Source organism: Staurois parvus, unplaced genomic scaffold, assembly GCF_062004578.1.
Source record: "Staurois parvus isolate SC_StPar_1 unplaced genomic scaffold, SC_StPar_1.0 ptg000154l, whole genome shotgun sequence".
In the NCBI taxonomy this organism is placed as follows: Eukaryota; Metazoa; Chordata; class Amphibia; order Anura; family Ranidae; genus Staurois; species Staurois parvus.
The window spans coordinates 9670894-9694826 of record NW_028317950.1 but is presented as its reverse complement, the minus strand read 5'-3'; the positions used below and the strand labels follow the sequence as shown (position 1 = coordinate 9694826).

Below are 23933 nucleotides of genomic sequence, written 5' to 3'. Positions count from 1 at the left end.
TTTCCTTATTGTAGATGTGTCAACAAAAATATTAGCATGTGCCAGAGATTTCTGTAGGTCTTTAGCTGACACTCTGGGATTCTTCTTTACCTCATGCAGCATTCTGCGCTGTGCTCTTGCAGTCATTTTTACAGGACGACCACGCCTAGGGAGAGTAGGAACAGTGCTAAACTTTCTCCATTTGTAGACAGTCTGTCTTACCGTGGACACATGAACATCAAGGCTTTTGGAGATACTTTTGTAACCCTTTCCAGCTTCATGCAAGTCAACAAGTCTTGATCATAGGTCTTCTGAGAGCTCTTTTCTGCAAGGCATGGTTCACATCAGACAGTGCTTCTTGAAACCAGTAAACCCAAAACAGGTGTGTGTTTTTTAAGGGCAGGACAGCTGTCAGCAACACATCCAATATCATCACACTGATTGGAGTCAAGGTTGGCTCACTCCTGGCTTCAATTAGCTCTGGGAGAAGTCATTAAGCTAGGGCCTCACATACTTTTTCCTCCCTGCACTGTGAATGTTTACATGTTATGTGCAATTAAACCATGGCAACATCAAATGTTTGTGTAGTATTATGTTCAGCAGACTGTGTTCTTCTATTGTTGTGACTTAGATGACGTTCAGAGCACATTTTATGCCCAATTCATGCAAAACTCCACGTAATCCCAAGGGGTTCACATACTTTTTCTTGCAACTGTAAATTAAAATGTTGACTCCCACCATTACATTGAGTATGGGAACTACAAGGTGTCATATTCTATCATTCAATTTTATTTTAAAGTTTAATCAAGTTCAATCAATAATGCATGAGCAATATCTAAAGACAACGGTAATAAACTCAATTCCATAAAGTATATTCAAAACAAAATTTATTCTACACTATGTTTGGCATCATGCCTTGCTGTAAAGATTTTTCCTAAAGTGGTATTTCACCCAAAATCGAACATGTATTATATTGCACAATGTCTTGTAAATCATACAAGCATTTTCAGTGCTCAGAATGTTGGTGGAATGTAGTCTTTGTGCAAGTCCATAGGTGGCGAATCAGTGATGGGAAGATGGATCGGATCTGCGTTAACACAAGGTGTCACCCCTTCAGAGGTGGGCGGTCCCTGTCGTGCACACGCAGCCTGGTTCTTCCCCTCCCTGCGTCCCCGTCTCACCCCCCGAACCGGGTGACACCAACCCTAGGGACGCCCCTGAGTTTACCAATTTTTGTTTTTCAATGGTCTAAGCTGTCCTGCAGATGTAGCAGTTACAGGGTTGAGACATACCATTTAACACTGATAGGGGTGCCTACAATGATCGGCTTTTATTTATGTAAAACCTTTTACCCCCACTTAAAAAGTTTTAGCTGGAGTTTAGTTTCAATTAGCTGGAGTTTAGTTTCAATTTACTAGTGTATCTAAATCTGTTAATACATCTAATACTTCCCTCCCTCCAGAATGACAATGCTGCTGTTCAAAGGTGCCCCTGTGCTCCTTCATCCAGAGTGGAGGCACTCTAGTACAGGAGGTGTGCTACTGGCCAGAGCACCAGATAAAAACAGAAGGGGAAAAGGCCTAAAAATAAATCTAATGATTGGAAAGCTGCAACGTATTACATTTTTGGTTTTAGGTTTCATACCGCTTTAAGGTGGAACTATACTCACCTCCACTCCAGCAATGTTTTTTCCATTAGCACCCTTGCTGACTGCTGACATCTTTGACTGTTTTTCTCCCTATTTAACGATCAACTCTTTTGATTGACCAGGTCAGGATGAGGTCACTCCCGCGCATGCCAAGCTCGGTGTATGTAGCAAGCCCGCAGGTAAGAAAACTTGCTGACATCTCCTAGATTGTAAGCTCGAAAGAGCAGGGCCCTCGAACCCCTCGTGTATTGTATTGTTACTGTATTGTCTCATGTACTGTCCCCCACTATAATGTACAGCGCAAACGCAAACCTTTGGCGCTATATAAATACTGTATAATAATAATATTATGTTTTTTCTGCACTAAAAATCTTGCCTCTTTTTTTTATTACGTAAAGTTCCACTTTAAGCAAATTACATTGCAAATTTCTAACTTGGAGAGCCTGCCAGTAAAAAAACATTTTTGTTGCAGATTGACAATGCTAATCTGCTGAGCTTTGTCAGCCAGCTGTGTGCATTCCCCTAGTTGGCCTTTAGCTTGTCCTTTAGGGCCAGTTCACACTACATGCGTTTCAATTGTTTGTTTCTGCATCCAAAATGCACGGAAAGTAGGTTATATGGCTGTCAATGTCACAGTTCACATCAGTGCTTGCAGTTCCAGTGCGTTCTGGTTGGAGAAAAAAAAGTAGACCATGCTGCATTTTTTCTGCACCGAACAGCACTGGAACATGATAAAATGCACCGGAATGCACCAAAAATGCACTGGAATGCACATGTCCCTATTTTAATTGAAGAAAAAGAGAGGAGAAAAAATGAACTGGAATGCATAAAAAAATGCACTAGAATGCATCAAAAACGCACCGGAATGCGTAAAGCGCATTCAAAACAGCACATGTGGAAACACATCCGGAACACATCTGGACTGCGTTTCTATAATGTGAACCCGCCCTTAGGCTAGGTTCACACCTATGCAGGTTGCGTTTGAGCCATTTTTGCATTACATTTTGTGTTGCGTTTTTGCCATGTTTTTGATGTGTTTTGCATTTTGCAGGGTTTTTTTTAATTTCTTTAAATTTTTCTTGTTTAAAATGCAAAACATATAAAAAAACTTGGCAAAAATGCACTACATGCTTTTGTGCAGCGTTTTCATTGAAGTCTATAGAACCACAATGCAACTTTTTGCGTTCAAAAAAGTCCCTGACCCTTTACAGTAAACAAACCGGGTGAAAACGTGCAGATGTGAACACATCCCATAGGAAATCATGTTAAATGGACTGTACTGCATTTCTGCAAAATGCTACAGAAAACATTTATTATTATTATACAGTATTTATATAGCGCCAAAGGGTATGCTCAGGGCTGTACAGTAGCAAGGGGTCAGAACATGAGACAAGACAGTAACAATACAATACACGAAGGGTTCAAGCTTACAATCTAGGAGGGAGGGGAAGGTGGTACAGGAGGAAATGGCTGTGGCATATGGAGTGGTGGGAGGAGTGGAGGAGGTTAGGTGAGGTCAGGTGTTAGGTGAGGTTGGGGTAGGCTTCCCTGAAGAGGAGGGTTTTCAGGGTGCGCCTGAAGGTGAGGAGGGTAGGTGACAGTCTGATGGATTGGGGTAGGGAGTTCCAGAGGATGGGGGAAGTCCTAGAGAAGTCCTGCAATCGGGCGTGGGAGGAGGAGACCAGGGAGCTAGAGAGTAGGAGTCCTGTGAGGAGCGGAGGGTAGTATTTGGGTATCAGGTCAGGTCGGTTATGTAGTTAGGGGCAGCGTTTTGAATGGCTTTGTAGGTCAGAGTTAGCAGTTTGAATTTGATGCGTTGGGCAATTGGGAGCCAATGAAGAGATTGGCAGAGGGGGGACGCAGAAGTGGAGCGGTTGGTGAGGTGGATGAGTCTCGCCGCTGAGTTCAGGATCGACTGGAGTGGGGATAGCGTTCGTTTGGGTAGGCCAGTGAGAAGGGAATTGCAATAGTCCAGGCGTGAGATGATGAGGGAGTGTACGAGTTGTTTGGTGGTGTCTGGGGTGAGGAATGTGCGTATCTTGGAGATGTTGCGGAGGTGGAGCCTGCAAGATCTAGATAGCAGTTGGATGTGGGGTAGGAAGGAGAGGTGGGAGTCCAGGGTGACACCCAGGACTTTGGCGTGTGGGGAGGAAGAGATGCTGGCATTGTTAGTAGTGATGGAGAGGATGGGGGGGGGCGCGGGGGGGGGAGACCAGGAGCTCGGTTTTGGATAGGTTAAGTTTGAGGAAATAAAGCGACATCCAGTCTGATATGTCGTTTAGGAGGTGGGCGATGCGAGCGGAGAGTGAGGGGGTGAGGTGGGGGGTGGAGAGGTAAATTTGGGTGTCGTCGGCATAGAGGTGGTAATTGAAGCCGTGGGAGTGAATACGTTTGCCAAGGGAGGAGGTATAGATGGAGAAGAGGAGGGGCCCGAGGACAGAGCCTTGGGGGACCCCGACAGAGGGGGAGAGGGAGGGGGAGGTGGCAGTGTTGTAGGTGACGCTGAAGGAGCGTTGGGAAAGGTAGGAGGAGAACCAGGAGAGAGCAGTGTCCCTGATGCAAAGGGAGTGCAGTTTGGCAAGGAGGAGAGGGTGGTCAACAGTGTTGAAGGCCGCGGAGAGGTCGAGGAGCAGGAGGATAGAATAGTGGCCATTGGCTTTGGCGGTTAGCAGGTCGTTGGTGATTTTAAGTAGGGCGGTTTCGGTGGAGTGCAGGGGACAAAAGCCAGACTGTAGGGGGTCAAGGAGGTTGTTATCAGTGAGGTGGGCGCTTAGGCGATTGTAGGCCAGGCGCTCAAGGAGCTTGGAAGTGAAAGGCAGCAGGGAGATGGGTCTAAGGTTGTTAAGGTTAGTGGGGTCAAGGGAGGGTTATTTGAGTATGGGGGTGATGTGTGCATGCTTTAGAGGGGAGAGGAAGGTGCTGGTGGAGAGGTGTGAACCTAGGGTTATGTCTATCTAGAAAAAGCTATGCACCAATGGAGGGAGCATCAGACCAAAATGATAAAAAGAGTCCATATGAATTTATTGGTTTACACTAAAAACCATCCAACGTATTTTGAGAGCCAGAAGAAGCTCCCCCTTCATCAGCTAATTGCTGGACTAGGACGGTTACTAGACACCAGCATTTTCATGAGCAATCAAGCATGATACTGCTGGCTAGCATTTCTTATTCCAACAATTCACTGATAAAAGGGGAATTTCTTCAGGCCCCCAAAACACATTGGATGCTTTTTAGTGTAAACCAGTGAATATACTTGGACTCTTTACTCCTTTGGCCTTATGTTCCTTCCATTGGTGCATGTTTTTTTCTAATTACCTGCTGGGTACCCATAGGAAGGTAGCCATGTCTGTTGTGAGCAGCCTAACCTGAGCCAGTGAGCTCTCAATGCCTTCTCACTACTCATATCAAAGTCGTGCATTCTGCATTTTACATTCTGCTAAATCGTATCTGGGTAGATCATAACAACATCACAAAACAAGAGCTCCTGCCTTCATAAAGGACTCCAAGAGGTAATTGATGGTTATCCAACCATAGGACCCTTCCTCCTTTCCGCTGATAATTAGAGCTCCCCGGAAATCAACAGGGTAACTGCTGATGGTCTTTGAGACTTCGGATAGCACCAAGTCTGATGCGGTTTTATTTTCAAGCCTAGAAACCAGAAAGAATGGGAAATCAAATGTAAATGTTAAAAATATTATTGTATGCATCCTACAGTTACAATGTTTATTTCCATGCTGCTACTACCTATGAAAGACAACCGGTTTGGTAGACAGAAATACAAATATGCTTTGTCAATTTGCTTTCCAAGATGCAGATTTCAGGGACTGTTGTCTGTTAAAGCAGAAATCCAGTGAGAACGCACCTACAAAAACTGTAGCTGCTGACTTTTAAAAAACAGACACTCACCTGTCCTACGATCCAGTGGTGTCCTCACCCCAGCCGGGTTCATTGGCTGTCCTCTGGCCCTGGCATCTTAAAGTGTTACTAAATCCAGGACCCTGCATTCCCTATATCTGGTCTCCACAGTACACACAACATGGAAATGCAATTATGTTAGTAAATATAAACTGCTAAATACCTTTTTTCATCAGCAGCATATAGCAGTCTTCAGAGGCATAACTAGAACCTTCAGGACCCTGGTGCAAGAAAACATGAAGGACCCCCCTGACCCCCCCCCTTCCCTCTAATCGCAGTCCCTTTATTAAGGTCCCACAGCAGCCCCCTTCCTGCCATCTTTTCTTCAAGCCAAACCCAACCACTTTAGTGGCGTACGGCCCCTTTTTTTTTAGTATTCACTATACATATATTTTGTGAATAATTAACATTTCTAATCATATGGATTTAATCACAAGAGTCCCCCCTTACATTAGAGTCCACAGAGATCCCCCATTACATCTGAATACGCAGAGTTTCCCTTTACATCTAAACTTGCAGAGTTCCCTTACATTGTAAGGGGCGACTCTGCAGACTTTGATGTATAGGGAGTCTCTAATTTAAGGGGGGCACTGAGAACTCTGATATAAGGAGAGAACTCTGATGTAGAAAGGAAGGCTGCAGTAAGGAAACTCTGATATAAGGGGTTCTCTGGTAACCAGAGCCTCCACTTACATCAAAGTGCCCAGCATTCCCCTTTAATCAATGTTCCTAAATCACCCCTTACATCAGTGTCCACAGAGCACCCTTTCATCAGAGTCTGCAGAGCTCCCCATATCAGAGTCCGCAGAGCCCCCCCAACATCAGATTTTGCAGAGGCCCCCCAACATTAAAGTCCACAGATTCCCCCACCATCAGAGTCCACAAAGTCCCCCCCAACATCAGAGTCCACAGATCCCTCCCACCATCAGAGCATGCAGAGCCCCCACACCATCAGAGTCTGCAGAGCCACCCACCATCAGAGTCTGCAGAGCCACCCACCATCAGAGTCTGCAGAGCCACCCACCATCAGAGTCTGCAGAACCCCCCACCATCAGAGCAAACAGAGCCCCCCACCAGCATCAAAGTCCTCAGAGCCCCCCACCAGCATCAGAGTCCTCAGAGCCCCCCCAGCATCACAGTCCTCAGAGCCCCCCCACCATCAGAGTCCTCAGAGCCCCCCCACCATCAGAGTCCGTAGAGATCCCCACCATCAGAGTCTGCAATGATAATGGTAAACAGGACAAATAGAGAGGGTGAATCTCCCTAATGGGGCCAGACAGCAATAAAAACCTAATAGGTGTTCTAATACTTCTCCACCTTATCCAAAACAAAAAAGTTTTTTCTTCTAGTTATACTTAAGTAAATACAGAATAGTGGTCCAAGCCCTGGTTGAACTTACAACATTGCCATCCCCACAGATGGTTTGTCTTCTTGGACTAGTAGCAGAGTTGGTACCCTTACAGTGCACTTTTCCCTCAGTAACCCTCTTTTATGCCCGTAAGGCAATCTTGCTTCATTGTAAAAAAACAAAATTACCAGGAGGTATTGCACTAGGGTGGGGAGAGGGGGGTTGGTTGGTTTTTCTTCTTCTTTTTTTTTTTTTTTTCTTTTAGTATGCCAAGTTCACTGGCTGCTCCAGTATATGAATGTAGATTGTACTTCTGTAGATTGTTGTATGTTTTACTTTTTTTATACTTAAAAAAAAAAAGTAAATACAGACTCTCTTTCTAAATGTCAAATATTGAATGAAAATGGCATAAAAAAAAAAAAATCACACATATATAAACACCCTTCTTCCACCAATAAAAAAGATAATGTTTGTAGAAGACAGGTATTTATATACAGTATGTGTGTGATATTTTTTTTATACTATTTTAATTCAATATTTGATATTTACTTAATATAATTTAGTTGTTTTTTATACACCACGTGTGTCTTGTGAATGCAGCTTCCCTTTGCCTGGTATTCTAGTCACCTTTGTTCTTTTGTATTAATCTGCTGCAGAGACCACATTGTCTTTGTGAGTTGTCCTATTTCTACGGTTTAAACAATTTTGCCTCTTTATTAACAATAAAAACTGACAGGGATTCTGATTCTTCTCCACTGTATCCATCCCACTGGATTTCAAATGAAATAAAATTCTGCATGGTTTCATGAGATAAATACCGCATATTTCGGAAAAATGCAGTATTTTAGAAGCATTTTAGTAAATGCACAAAAATGTTTTGAAAAACGCTGAGCAGTATTTTACAGCATTCTTAAAACGGTAGATAATGCTTCGTGAATGGAGCCCAAAGTCAATTGACTGGTACTTAAGGACTGCCTTTTAATGGTAAAAGGTACATTTTTTTTTTTCATAATATTATATTTACACTCTCTATTGTGACACACATCAGGAATGTAACAACTTTAAGCTTAGAAGTGGAACCAAGGGGTTTTAGGGAGCTGGGCTGTAACTTTAATATTTTCTGAGTCACTGACCTGGAGTCATTGTAGAGCCAGGAAATGCTGACTTTGTTAGGCTGGATATATACTAATAGAATTTTGTTTGTCATTTTTGTTGAAACATTGAAAGAATGTTCATTCGTTTTTCTAATCATTAGTGGGGTCAAATCAACATTTGTTTTCGATTTGGAGGCACAGGATAAAAAAAAAATTTCTCCAGATTTTTAACAGTGTGTTTTCTTTTCCCGATAAAGTCCAATCATTCTAAAATCAAATGTTATAAGCAAAATAAATCTTGAACTACTTTTGAAAGACATTCAAATGTACTAAGAATTTTCATTCAAACTTTCCTAAGAATTTTTCTATGAATTTTCACTCGAAATTCTACTAGTATATACCCACTTTTAGTTTTCTGCTTGTTCCATGTCTGTGGCTCAAAAGTATTGAGCCCAAGCACAGCCAGGCAAATAGCACGTTTGGAGGCAGACCAGCAATGGAGGCCCATATATTTCTCTTGTGAAAGAAAGCAGGGTCTCATACGAAAGGTTTTACGTACTCGATAAAGCACAGCAGAATATTCTACATCAATGAATACAATAAAGAATTACAGTCGAAATCCAATGGTTGGGAGGCAGAGGTTCCTGAAAAACAACAATGTTGGGAAGTAATCTCTAGAGAGAGACTGAAATCAGAACTGCGATGCAGGTAGAACAAGCTGACCATTGTTCCACAACAAGCTCTGACGGGCCCCTCAGGTAATGAAAACCATAATCACATATTTATAGCTATCCCTTGTGCTATGTGACAGGGTACATCTGGCTATAAAAGGGGTTAAACAGCTTAATGTTTTCTGTAACTGTTTAACTTGTGTTCCCACACTCAGTAGAAGTCTCTTCTTGGTCTTTGAGAGGTAAGCAGGGAAGCAGGCCAACCCTTCTCATGGCCCCATTCCAAAGATGTATTTTAGTTTCCACAATTTAATGAAAACTCCCAGGGATGACCCCAAAAGGTCAGCGTAGGAGAAGGTTATTCTTCGAGTCCTTGCATAATTAATGTGGAATTTGTTGGATCCCACAAGGCTACAAAGTACATAACCAAGATTGACCTTAGCTGGCATCTTACTCAAGAAGTCTCATCCCAGCTGTGGCTCCAAGATAAGCAGGGGTTCCTCGCTGTCTTTCCGGGGGGATAACAGCCATCGCTTCTTTTAAACAGGCCACTAGGGACTTGCCTGCAGAAGGGGGGTCATTGGCATAGCTGGATATTCCGGGGCCTACACAAAGACATGTTAATCATTAACAAATTTTAAGTAAAAAGGCCATAACAGTCATATTCATGCAAATCTTTTGTTGAACATCTGAAAGTTCTCGTCACCCTAATACTTAGTGTTCCTTTAAGGTGTATGTTCAGTACATTTCTGCAATGCATAGGCATTTTCCAATGTGTTGTTTCCTGTAAAATACACTGTGTAAGTACAAAAAAATACCTGATGATCTGCCAGAAATCCAATGAACTCATACCTTCCTGTAGTGAGCTGATAACTACCTCTGCTACACTGAAAACCCGAGCAGTATTATCTGCCCTGTCTGAGTTGTACAAAACACCTCCCCTTGTGTTAAGAAAATAAGGAGAGGAAAAGTGTTTTGTAGTCCAGAGGGGAAAAATAAGCATAGCTGACATCAAGACCTAAGATTTCGGTGTAGTAGAGACACTAGGCTGTCAGCTCAGGAAGTTGGGAGGTCACTGAATCAATGGCAGATGACAATTTGCTTTACTTGCAGCACTTGTAAAGGGGGAAAAAAATGGGCAAATGTGCATGTGTTACAGAGATGTACTGAATATTTTTCTTTTATTTTGCTCAGATGTACACGTTAAGCTGGCCACGTGCTATTGTACACTCCCCTTTAGATTTGCCAGCAGCTCTGTATTACAAGGGCCTGGCTGTTTAAATATAAACTGAATAGATTGTTCAGACCATATGGACCATACGTGGTTGGTGATAAATGTAAAGGTGGTTGTACAGAGAATGAAAAGAGGAAATGTTATAAAAATCTTGTTTTTATGGGTCGTTTGCGATCATATTTGTACATGGGGGAAGTTACAAGGGTCAATTATGTAAGCAGGTTCTGCTTACAGTTGAGCCCTTACTTCCTACTGATAAGGTGTCTCTGAAACCATAACCTTGCTTAGGCTGGACATAGATGACTCATTTTATTTCAGTCAGCCAACAGGCTGATGGAAAACAACTGAACGGATTCCCTCATCCACACAAGTGAGGTGGATGGAGGAATCCTCCCCACTGTGATATTGTATTCTGACTCTTCTGCTGTCAGAATACACTTATATGGGTGGCCTAGCGAGCGCACTTCAAAGCAGCTAAATGCACAAAAAGGAACCACAAAAACCTTTCTATAATGAGCAAATGGAAAATGAAAGTGCAGCGCTAAGATGAATGGTGACAGTAAAATCGAAATCTTATGCAAGAATTACTAAAATATATGAATAAAATAAACGCCATCACCCCTACAGCAGACGTGTCATTACACGAAACGCGTCTAGGAGGAGCCCTTGCACGCCTTGACGTCACGCCGCCGGATCAGGAGGTCCGGCGGCCACCTTATGGTTCACACTGGTCAGTGTATTCAGCAATTCATGCTACCACTACTCACAGTCACCTTGTGCATTTATTTTATTCATTTATGCTTGTATTTGATACATTACTAATTCATGCTTAACCACTTCCAGACCGGACACTTTTACCCCCTTCCTGACCAGGGCAATTTTCATCTCTCAGCGCTATCACACTTTGAATGACAATTGCGCAGTCATGCAACACTGAACCCAAATTAATTTTTTACCATTTTTTTGTGACAGATAAAGCTTTATATTGGTGGTATTTATTCACTGCTGGGATTTTTATTTTTTTTGCTATGTAAATGAAAAAGTCCAAAAATTTTGAACAAAAGTGTTTTTTTTATAAAATTTTGCAAATAAATAATATTTCATCATAAATCTTTGCCAAAATGTATTTCGTTATCTTTTTAGTAAAAAAAAAACAAAAACAAATTAGTTTATAACCAAAAATTATAATTTTTAAACATTTTTTTTTACATTTTTATTCAATTTTTTTATATTATTATTATTATTATTATTTTTTTTTTTTTTTTACATACTGTCACCCTAGCAGTACAGTGTCACCATGGTGACACTGTACTACTTGTGGGGGTGATGAAGATTTTTTTATTTTTTTTTTACAATGATTGCTTTTACACCCATATAGGATGTAAAAGCAATCATTTCTCTTTCTCTCTGTGTGCATTCCTGCACTCATTGAGAAATACAGAGTGAGCTGTGATTGGTCACAGCTTGTCACATGGTACAAGGCTGTTGTGAATAGCCTTGTACCATGTGACCTCTGTGATCATTCACAGATTTCACACATAGTAAGCAATGATGTCACAAGTGACATCTTGCTTACTACTTTGCATGTGATCACTGATTGGCCAATCAGTGGTCACATGATCGGGACCTCGTACAGAGGTCCCGTCCGACGATCGGTGTTTCACTGTGTCCGGAGGACACAGCGGGCACCGGATTACGGTGCTGCGCGCTCCCAGGGAGCGCGCACAAGCAGGGTGCGGGGAGGCCGTTCATAAACGGCCACCCGACCCTGTACTGCCACCGTCCGGCCGTTTATATGCAACGGCCGGTCGGGAAGTGGTTAATAAATCCTTTGGAATACTACACTATGAGCACCTATATCTTTATTGCCTTGCACTGAGCTTCCACACCTCAGCCCAGGATTCCAGGTGACCTGTCCAGGCCTAGGAAGCAAGCCCTAAGACATTACCTGCCACCCAAACTGAGGGACCACCTGAGGATCATCCTAGTACCAAGCAGTACCTGCATAGCAGCTGAGGATCTTTATATGCGCATTAAGATTGCGCTTCTGGTGAGTGGGCGATCTTTCCATACTTTCACATCGGGATGCTGGAGCAGTGCTCATACTGATTTAAGTCTTCATATATCTTTTTGGACTGAACACCTATTTAGTTCACCACATTGGACTTCATATCTTTTAGTAATTCTTGCACAAGATTTCGATTTTACTGTCACCATTCATCTTAGCGCTGCACTGTCAGAATACACTGATCAGCAGCTACAGCCGCTGATTGAGAAAAAAATTCCAGCAATCGTTAGACTGACTTTTGTTGAGCAGCTGCAGCCACTTATGGATCGACACTCAGCTGGTCCCTGCCAAACTGACTGACTTTTCATCCATCTATGGCCAGTTTAAGTCTCTAATGGTCTTCAAGCCTAGTATGCACAATCAGAAAATCTTATGAAAAATACCACTTTCAAAGTGATCACGTGATAATCTGATCGCTAGTACACAGTTTTCGTCTGAAATTATTTGAAGCGACAAGCAGGTAAAATGTTCTTGTACGATACCAGATTGTACGATTTTCATTTAATCAATACAGTTGTCCTCAACATACAGTATAATACAACATAAAATATAATACAAATACATGACATCACTTCTGAATTTTCTGTTGTACAAGATTTTTTGTAACTTTAGTAACCTCTTCATTTTCAATATGAGACTAGCATGCAAAAAGAAAAAAGGATGATCATTCGTCCAATATTCTTTTCGTGTGTACAGGGCATTAGACTTGCAATGCACTGCAAGTCGAGATAACATATCTTTATCTAAGCAACTGACATGCCGGAGCTTAGAGTGGCCTTTTTTATGTAACAAAAAGTTACTTTTGCAGCCCCACAGAGCTTACCTCACACCTTTCTAACACAGGATTCAGGTTGTGGAACCTTGTTACCTCCACCATCTCATGGTGCCCCTGGCACATGGAGTTTGTGCTGGCGTTGGGTGCCAATAGAGTAATGTACTACCCCTGAATGTTGTTGAAAGCATTTTTTCCTTTTTTTTTGTATTGTTTTGTACCTTTGCTACTTCTGAATTTTCAGTATACACTATATTGCCAAAAGTATTAGGTTGCCTGCCTTTACATGCACATGAAATTTAATGGCATCCCAGTCTTACTCCACAGGGTTCAATATTGAGCTGGCCCACCCTTTGCAGCTATAACAGCTTCAACTCTTCTGGGAAGGCTGTCCACAAGGTTTAGGAGTGTGTCTATGGGAATGTTTGACCATTCTTCCAGAAGCTCATTTGTGAGGTCAGGCACTGATGACGGATGAGAAGGCCTGGCTTGCAGTCTCTGCTCTAATTCATCCCAAAGGTGTTCTAGCGGGTTGGGGTCAGGACTCTGTGCAGGTCAGTCAAGTTCCTCCACCCCAAACTCGCTCATCCATGTCTTTATGGACCTTGCTTTGTGCACTGGTGCGCAGTCATGTTGGAACAGGAAGGGGTCATCCCCAAACTATTCCCACAAAGTTGGGAGTATGAAATTGTCCAAAATGTTTTGGTATGTTGATGCCTCTTTCCCTTCACTGGAACTAAGGGGCAAAGCCCAACCCTTGAAAAACAACCCCACACCATAATCTCCCGTCCACCAAACTTTACACTTGGCACAATGCAGTCAGACAAGTACCGTTCTCCTGGCAACTGCCAAACCCAGACACGTCCATCAGATTGCCAGACAGAGAAGCGTGATTGGTCACTCCAGAGAACATGTTTCCACTGCTCTAGAGTCCAGTGGCGGTGTGCTTTACACCACTGCATCCGACGCTTTGCATCACACTTGATGATGTAAGGCTTGGATGCAGCTGCTCGGCCATGGAAACCCATTCCATGAAACTCTCTACGCACTGTTGTTCTAATTTGAAGACCAAATGAAGTTTGGAAGTCTGTAGCTATTGACTCTGCAGACAGTCGGCGACTTTTTCGCACTGTGCATTTCAGCATGCTCTGACCTACTCTGTCATTTTATGTGGCCTACCACTTCGTGGCCAAGTTGCTGTTGTTCCCAGTTGCTTCCACTTTGTTATAATACCACTAACAGTTGACCATGGAATATTTAGTAGCAAGGAAATTTCACGGATGGACTTATTGCACAGGTGGCAACCTATCACGGTACCACACTTGAATCCACTGAGCTCCTGAGAGCGACCCATTCTTTCGCAAATGTTTGTAGAAGCAGTCTGAATGCCTAGGTGCTTGATTTTATACACCTGTGGCCATGGAGGAGCCCTAATACTTTTGCAATATAGCTGGGTGCAAGTGAAGTGAAGAATATGGACAATTGTTAGGAAAACAATGAAAATGTTATTGCATTCCTTATAAAATACTGTAATAATAGTCTACATGGTCTATATTGCTTTTAATCAGTAGTTTTATAGTCCTAATAAACATTTTGTACTGTTTGTAGTAACATTTTTTTGATGGTACTTTTATTAATAACTGTTGACTGCTGTCAGTTGTGTCCGATCTAACCCTTGTTTTTCTACATATAAATCTGAAGGAAATTGTACAGACTGTAAAGCCCATCTTTATGTTTATCTGAAACCACAATCTTTCTTAACTAGATGTAAACCCTAACTGGATGACATCTAGTTTGATAAAGATAAAGCATTTTGCACACTCTGTGCATTACATACTCCTAACTCCTACTCCACATTCCTGACCCCTTCACTCTGTGTGTTACATACTTTTGACTTCTGTGCTCTGTATGCTATGTACTCCTGACCCCTGCACTCCATGCAATACCTACTCCTGAATCCTTCACTATGTGCATTACATATTTCTGACCCCTGGGCTCTGTGCACTACTGCTGCACTCTGTGTGTTACATGCCCCACACCCCTGCAGTCTGTGCTAATATGCTTATAGACAGTTAACCTTTCCTTGGCTAAAATCTTGCCAATGTACCAAATGGCTAAAATGATAGCAACCGGTATATGCAGGCAGCAGAGGTTCCTGCACTTCAGCAGGATCTTAGGTTAGGTCTGATTCACTTGCAGTATATGACAACCTAAACAATGAACTTCTCTTATGTGCTTCCTTTTGATCTGTAGCACTACCCCCTTATGGTTTGCTGATGAATTGGTTCCCCCTATAGTCCTGTACAACCAGGTAATCTGCATTCTCTACACAAGCTTGCATCCAGAGTCAGAGAATCGGTCCTTGAGCTTTTGTGTTATTTATTGAGGAGATTTGAACTGGGATAGGGTAAGGAGGTATAGGATGCCCAAGGGAGCATAGATAGGCAGCACTGACAGGCAGCACTGATGAGATAGTGCTGATGAGGCAACACTACTGGGCACTGATGGTTTGGAATGCTGGGCGGCACTGTTAATCAGGGCACTGAAGCTGTGACAGCGTGAGGAAAGTGCTGTCGATAACCGGCAACTATGTTTACTTTGTGATCGGCTGTGTCATTGGACACTGACAGCACCGGGTGCGCGCCGCTGGGGCCGTTTTACGGCTATAGCGCGGTTGGCAAGTATTTAATGAAGTGAACAGTCACTGGTAGGTGGCTAATCTGGTTTTCCACCACAGTGATCCTTTCCCTATCCGCCCAGGGGGTGCAGGTGTACTCAAGTAGATCCTCTCCTGTACCGCTTGCGGGTTGGCTGGGCTGCCCCTTCCCTGCCATACAGGTGGTCCTCGCTTCGGGGGCCAGTGAGCTCCACCTTTTCCATCTTTTCAGCTCCAGGCATTCCACTAGGCCTCCTGGCAGCCTCTTTCCTCACATCTTCATCTCCACAGTCCATTCTTCCACCCGACTCCTGCTACTGAGCAGGCTCCAACACTTTTAAGGGAGTCCCAGCCCCTTGCCAAGCCTTCTGGGGGTTGGCTGAGGTCCCTCAAGAGTGCTGCCAGCCACTCCTCAGATCCACCCACTACCTCCAAGGCCTTCTTCCAAAAACCTCAGAGTAGAGGGAAATTCCAGATTGGCTGGCCTGCAGAGTCTCTCGGCCCTGACACGAATTTGACCCCTCTGGATAGTACATGTGAGATGCTATTCAGCTCCTGACTAACCACTGGTATCTAGCTCCCCATAGCTAAACTAGGAGGGTGCTACAGATCTATTACATTTATCATTAAATTTGTTTTGTTACACCTGTTCTATAAAATGCACAAAATACCTTGCTGATAAATGTTAGAAATTCAAAGCTGTTCTTTGCACACTTCCTGTGTTATCTCAAAGTGTCCAATTAGCCCTGCTATTACTTATCTGGATCTACAAAATAATTAGGATCTATGTTGTAGAGATGAGAGAGTGGGAGGGTTTAAATAGTTTAGCAAAATACAGCTAGGCAGGGCTGACACTACAATGCTGTGTGTTTTCAGCCCACAACACGATTTAGGACTGCATTTCTGGAGCCTCAACGAGTATTAAAATGGAAAAATCAGAGTGTAATATGTATATTTTGCAGAGAAATACTACATATGTTTTTTGCCCTGAGACAGGAAAATAGAGGCAGTTGTTCTTTTGTATGGAGTTTATTAGACACCTGAGTCTGCACTGCTTTACTAGAGAGGAAGTCTGTTTATTATAAACTGGGGAACTTCATGCCTTAGAAGCCAGATGTGTAGCTGAAACTGGGAACAGATGAGCATGTGAGCAGTTAGAGGAAAGGTCCCAGCAACAACCTCTTAGAGGCAGATGATGGATCTCTCCAGACACATTCGGTGACATGGAAAAACTGAATGGGATAATAAAGCAGTGTGAAATCAAGTAGAAATGATCACTTAGCCTTTTTATCATGCTTAAAAGGAAAGTTGGGTATTGTAGATACAATTTTTTCAATTCTGTAAAGCTATAAGGAGATATAAATTGAATTACACACCCCATGTGTTATTGTCATCTGCAGCTCGGAAGCCGACCTCCACCATCAGGTGCTATGAACCTCTAAAGCTATACAATGCAGTATTGAATTATTGCTGGGGTGTGAGAGATGACATTGTCATTCATTATCTCTAAAGAATGGTCCCAGATGGGACTGGAAATGGAACTTGTGATCATAAAAAAAAATAGCTAATCGTTTTTTGGAAAAGCTAGTTCATGCTGATCCTTTGGCTTCAATGAGTCAGAAAAATTTGTTCAACTAGTTCATGCTGATCCTTTGGCTTCAATGAGTCAGAAAAATTTGTTCAACTAGTTCATGCTGATCCCTTGGCTTCAATGAGTCAGAAAAATTTGGTGTTCTTACGTCAGCCTGACTTCACTTGCAGTGTGTGAGTGTGCCAGGTTGGTGGCCCAAATGGTTGACAGGCAAATATAACCAGGCTATTTTAAGAATAGCAACCTGCCTACATACAGTGTGTCTTATGATAGGTTTCTTTTAGGCTGCCTGCCCAGCAACATGTAGGAGGCTGGCCACACATTGCACTACCTACTTGAAGGTAAATCTAAAGGAAATTGCAGAAGAAAACTATATAACGTATGGCCAGCTTTTTAGTGAGTGATAGCATGAAAACCGAATCCTGCAGGCACAACTAATTACTTTGCTGGTCACTTACCCTCTACATCGCATGTGTGTGTCTGGCTTACCACGCCCGTGTTGTTCTCCTTATCCGTGGGCCATTGATAAATAAAAAGCGAGGTGTGCGAGGAGCCGGCGTCGAATACCATCCCATACTGTTAAATATAAACAGGGACAAGCACTTTAAATATAGCTATTAAAGCACATTTGTAATTCATTGTTAACAAACAGTCTTGCTGGAAAGGATAAAGAGTAATGCAAGGAGTCTCATTTTTACATGTTGAAAATGCTGCTTCAGGCTCTCTCTGGTGTTGATTACTAAATATGACCTAGGTCCCTGGATACATGATATCTGTATAAGTATATGTTTTTCTTGCTGTCTGCCCCTATTGTATCTTGGGGATCCAATAGGAAACATGAGGAATATCTCCAAAGTGAGTGAAAACCCCTCTAAGATGCCACCAGAACAGGTGTCCCCATTTAAAGATTCCTCACTAGGGATGAGCTAAGGTGTGGACCGCCCTGTAACTGCACATAACCAAAGGGCGGGGATGCTGGTGACATCACTGACCTAATTTAGTCACATGGCTATATATGGACTATGCCATTGACTGAACATGGCATATTAGGTCAATGATGTCACCTGTATCCCCACCCTCGTATGTGCGGGCTGCAGTTGGGAATTTCATAACCGCAGCTGATTGGGCCAGCAGACTGCTATCATGAGACAGTATTCCACGGGAACCTTAGCACAACCTTACTCCTCACCTCCTTCTCTGGTAACAGATAAATCATTTTGGATTTCCCTGCACTTTCTGTACCTGTGACAATGGACAGCAGATCAAATGAAGAGGATGAATTCCTGAGCCGGGACACAGACAATAAAAACCTTAAAGGGGAACTCCACTTTTGTGAAAAAAAAATATAATTTATACAATCGCTACTCAATTCATATTGTAATTTAATGTTATTAAAAATACTTTCCTTTTCAATGTACAGTCGCTGTAATTAACTGCTATGCTAGAAGGCTAGCTGGAGTGCACAGAATGCTTCCAAAAATGTTGTTTCCTGCTTGCGTGATTGCTGACAGATTTTGTTTTTACGCTTAAATTGGCCATATACTATACAATCTAATTGTACAATCTCCTTTAGATTACCCAAACTATGTAACTTGAGAACAAACCAAAAAAATGCATTCAATCAGTATCAAATCAGGCAAGCTCTTGTATTACAATGAATAGTTGACAGTGGCTCTAACTCTAGGTTCACACCTATGCAGTTTGCATTTGATCCGTTTCTGCATTGCTTTTTGCGGTGAGTTTTGCATTTGATGCTTTTGATGCATTTTTCAAATTTTTTTTATTTTTCTTGTTGCTGGCAGATTTCAAACTTAAAACCCATTAAGAATGCAGCAGAAAGGAACTACATGCTTTTCAGCAGCGTTTCCATTAAAGTCTACAGAACCAAAAACGCAACTTTTTGCGTTTTAAAAAAGTCCCTGACCCTTTCCAAAAAACACACCGGGTGAAACCGCGGAGATGTGAACCTGTCCCATAGGAAATCATGTTAAATGGGCTGTAGTGCGTTTCTGCAAAATGCAAAACGCTGCGGAAAACGCTTAGGTGTGAACTTAGGGTTAAGGTGGTTGCACAATTAAATTGTATAGTGTGTGGTGAGCACACACTTGAGTTGAGTTGAGATTTTTAGACACCCCCTGTAATATAAATATAATGCACACTGGACGTTTTTACAGTTGTTGTTTTTGGCTTTTGATGTTTTTTTTCTACAGCCAGTAAACTTCCCAGCATGTTATCCTATGTGTTCATGCACACAGACTGTAATTTGTTTTTTGGCAGAGGAGTTTTTTGGCTGGAAAAACGTGGTTTACTAAAAAAAATTGTGTTTTTTGATAAAAAAAAACGCGGAAAAGCGCAGGTAAATGCTAATACAAAAACGCTAAAAAACATTGAAAAACATTTTAATGTGACTTTACACAGCTAACGTTGCTAGCGATATTTACCACCTCCCGCCCGCCATATAGTCCAATGACGGGCGCAAGGTGGTTATGTTGTTCTGATAGGCCGTCTTTTGACGTCCTTCCATTCTCACCGCATATGCGCATCTCAGGGAGCACGCAGCGCAGCGATTGGCGGTGCTCTGTGTCCCTCGGACACAGCGGATCACCGATCCACGGAGAGAGCCAAAGATGTCAGCTCGGTCATGTGATCAGCTGTGTCCAATCACAGCTCGGTCATGTGATCAGCTGTGTCCAATCACAGCTGATCACATGTAAACACGGAAATGCTGGTTATCGGCATTTCTCTCCTCTCGAGCTGTCACACTGACAGCTCGAGAGGAGAGCTGGTAATCGGCATTCCGCGGAGGGGACATGTACACTGATCATCAGGGCACTGATGATCAGTGTGCCCTGATGATCAGTGTGGCCCCAGAAGTGCCACCTGTCCATGTCCATCAGTGCTGTCAGTGCTGAACAGTGCCACGTGCCAGTGCCCATCAGTGTCACATCAATGCCACATATCAGTGCCTACCAGTGCACATCAATGCCACATATCAGTGCCCATCTGAGCTGCCCTTCAGTGTCACCCATCAGTGCCACCTATCAATGCCAATCACTGCCACCTATCAGTGCTGCCAATCAGTGCCAGTCAGTGCCGCCTATCGGTGCCAGCCAGTGCTGCCTATCAGGGCTAGTCAGTGCCAACTAACAGTGCCAGTCAGTGCCACCTAACAGTGCCGCCAGTCAGTGCAATTTATCAGTGCTGCCTTTCAGTGCCCATCAGTGATGCCTGTCAATGCCCATCAGTGCCACCTACTAGTGCCTCCTCATCAGTGGCCATCAGTGCCACCTATCAGTGGCCATCAGTGCATCTTATCTGTGCCCATCACTACAGCCTCATTAGCGCACATCAGTGAAGGAAAAAAATCACTTATTTACAAAATTTTATGAAAAAAACTAAGAAAAACATTTTTTTTCAAAATTTTGGTTTGTTTAAGAAAAAATAAAAAACCCAGAGGTGATTAAATACCACCAAAATAAAGCTCTATCTGTCACAAACAAATGATAAAAATTTCATATGGGTACAGTGTAGCATGACCGCGCAATTGTCATTCAAAGTGTGACAGCGCTGAGAGCTGGAAATTGGCCTGGGCAGGAAGGGGGTATAAGTGCCCTGTAGGCAAGCGGTTAAAATGCCCCGTGTGAATGGAGCCTAAAGGTGGGAATACACAATTAGAAAATTGACTGATTGGTCATCTGACGACGGAGAGGAGTTTGTTTGTTGGTCGAAATCGTTGCCCACATTAACCAATCTGAAAAAATTGTTCGTCGGGCAATACATAGTGTTGATGTCTTCCATACAAGTGGAAGTGATGTAGTGTACGTGTGACCTTGTAGCCACGCCCTTCCGGCCAGAACGAGCGATATACACAACAATTACCAGCAATGAGTATAATATAGTTTATTACATGAACTATATACATAAATAGTGATATATAAAATATAATCTGCAGAATTCTGGTTTCATTATCTCATTAGGCAAATCTACTTTTAACATTTGGATTTTTCATTCGTGTTTACGAAGATTCCTTGGACATAAACATCCAGGTCAACTTCTGTTTCCGTGGATGCGTGATAGCGCTTGATAGATTTTTTTCAGACGACCGTCATACCACCGCATAGAAAATCGGTCGGGTACACATTGGCCTGAAAATTGGCAGAAAATGGTTGGTTCAGCAGGAATCAGCTGACTTTCAGCCTGTGGTTATAGCTCCTTGTCCACAAGAATCCAGTCTCATAACGGCTTCTGGGGAACAAGCATGCAGGAAAACTAGGATTTGATTTGCGCTCACAACCAACGGTTGGAAGCACTGATCACTGTGTTCTGCTGGGGGTTCCCCTTTAAAAATACAATAGCTTAGTGAGGGAGATTGCCGCACTAACATCAGATGTGTTAGTATGGCGGTCTGTACCAGGGGCGGACTGACAACTCATGGGGCCCCCGGGCAATAGGATCATGGGGCCCCGGTGTCCTTGCCCAAACTCAAAAAAGCCTATGAAAAAGGTACCAGGGGCATCTCATGGGGCCCCCTACTGACCCCGAGCCCTCGGGCAGTGCCCGAGTTTCCAAATGGTCAGTCCACCCCTGGTCTGTACGTTTTTTTTTTTTTCTGTTCAGCCTGCTGGGTTGAGTGAAAAAAGAAAACTTCCGTTGTGTCCCAGGCTTAAGGGTTAATTACTTCTAAAGAGATGCAGATACTGCAGCTTTCCTCATTAGAGCACAGAAATTGCACCAGCTGATTATAACGAACTAGATCTTCCCATTCACAATCAGTCTGTTGAAAGGAGCAGTTATTTCTTCCCAGCAGCAAAAGGTAGGAATCTGCTGCAAAGTTGTTGTTTTTGCTTTTTGAAATCCATGCAATGTACATTGATTACCCCGAGGGGATAAAACTGAGGCTACATTTGCATGAGTGTTTAGCCACTCTACAAACCCCAGTGGCAAGAATCTGCTGATTCCTGTGGCTGAGATTGACAGCTATGTGCATCCAGTTATGATCACCGCAGGTAAACGTTTGCTGGGTGACCAGTATTAAGTAGGTGTGATCACCAGCAGCCTGTCATGGACTTGGCGACTGCAGCGGTCAGTACACAGCTGCAATCCCAGATGCAGGAATCAGTAGATGCCTGTGTGAATGTAGTCTGTGTTAAGGGCCATTTCACACCAGGATGTGGCGCAGGAAAGGCGTGTTCAAATGCATGGTGTTCAAAACGCGCCACCTTTGCGATCTGCTGCAGGTGCCAATACATTAACACCACCCCAAACGCTGTGCATTTGCAGGCACCAGATTGGTGCAGAGTTTTTTGTTTTTTTTTTAAAGTAATGCATGCACTACTTTTTTGTTCTGGTACAATTTTCAACCCATTCAAATGAATGGGCTTCCAAATTGCAATGCAGAGAAACACAAAGGAATCGCACAGGAGTGCAGGCTGGCCCTAAGAATAAAATATGCTCAATAAAGGCTTACAAAGCCTCCGTCCCATAAAAATATTTCAAACCTATATACAGTATTATATATATTTTTTCAAATCTCAACAAAATAAAGTCCCTGTATTAAATCTATATGGATCAATACTGGAGCTGGAATGAATGGATGCTGTGTGGAAGTGTTTTGCAAAAGAATATCTGTTTGTACATATGTTGAAGTGTTGATCTGTGGACTCTTTTTTTATTATAAAAATGTATTAACACCTCAAAGGTGGTCACTATTTTATATGTCTTGCTGGGCATATCTGTGCACATGGTTTTATTTTGCTATAATAGACATGGTGATTGTTTTGTGGTGTTATGTGCTCCTTTGTTGGCAATAGTAGGCTCCATGCACATTAGCAGTTTTTTTTTTTGGGGGGGGGGTTTAGCTCGAAAAACGCTGAAAAACACACTGGATAAAGAAACCGCTGGTAATAGAAGTGTTTAGGAGTGTTGGCATTTTCTTAGTGTTTTTACAGCACATATAGGAAAAAAAGCTGGTAGGAGCGTTTTTGTAGCATTTAGGAGCATTTAAGTAGCATTCAGCGTTTATTCTGCTGGAAAACGCTCCCAAAAACTATTCAAAAACATTTTTTTTTCTGCTCCTAAATGCTGAAGTTTGAAAAATGCTTCTATCCTAAAATAGTGTGCACAGATACATAGGATACCATTGTTTAGCTTCTAGGGAGCAGAAAATAAAATGCCGATAACAGCTTCAAGGAGCTTAAAAAAAACAGTGTGTATGGAGCCTGAGACCCAGTTCACACCAATGCGGTACAGGAAACGCTGCGAATCTTGAGCGTTTCCCGCACCGCATTGCAATCACGTTCATGCGATCTGGTGCAGGTGTTAATAAAATGACATCCCAAAACAGATCGCAAAATGCCATGGGATTGCCAGAAATTGCATAGGTGAGAACAGCCATGCGATGTGATTCAGGTGCTGATTTAAAAAAGGGTCCTGTGCCTTTTTGGTGTGGATGCGATGCGATTTGGGCCATACAAAGTGGCTCAAATCTCAGACATTTGCATGTAATTCGCACAGGAATGCAGTGCGATTCCTGTGCGAATTACATTCAGTGTCCTGCACCACATGATGTGAACCCGGGCTTAAAGTGTCTAAAGTATAGATTTTTTTCTTCCACCCTAACATTTTCTCTGCTGCACTCTCTACTGTACTTCATTTTAGATATACACTACTGTACTTGTCTTTAGATAAATTTCAATTTAAAATTAGGGCCTCCCATAAAAAAATGTGCTGCAGCACTTAATTATACCACAGGAACAGGACGCAACGACCTTGTGTGTTAATATAGATGAAGTTTGATAGGAATATACAAAATACATTCACATACAGCTAGAAGTAATTGTGCTGATTGGGAGGCTGCAGATGAATTCATTTTTGGCTCTTTGTATCCGTGTTAATGCACAAGGTTGTTCCCTTCACTTTTCTCAATTTGCAGACCATCCCAGTGTGTTTTCACACAGG

At 42.7% G+C, this 23933-nt stretch overlaps 1 protein-coding gene across 1 annotated transcript in view; it reads right to left on the bottom strand.

The window, feature by feature from the left end:
- ENTPD8 (ectonucleoside triphosphate diphosphohydrolase 8) overlaps nucleotides 1–23933 on the bottom strand; it is an 80051-nt gene that overhangs the window by 16898 nt on the left and 39220 nt on the right. Inside the window, exons 3-5 of the mRNA XM_089675025.1 lie at nucleotides 17435–17552; nucleotides 9110–9260; nucleotides 5116–5275 (exon numbers count right to left, since the gene is read on the bottom strand). Coding sequence (XP_089531151.1) covers nucleotides 5116–5275; nucleotides 9110–9260; nucleotides 17435–17552 — 429 coding nt within the window. The remainder of the gene's footprint in view (nucleotides 1–5115; nucleotides 5276–9109; nucleotides 9261–17434; nucleotides 17553–23933) is intronic.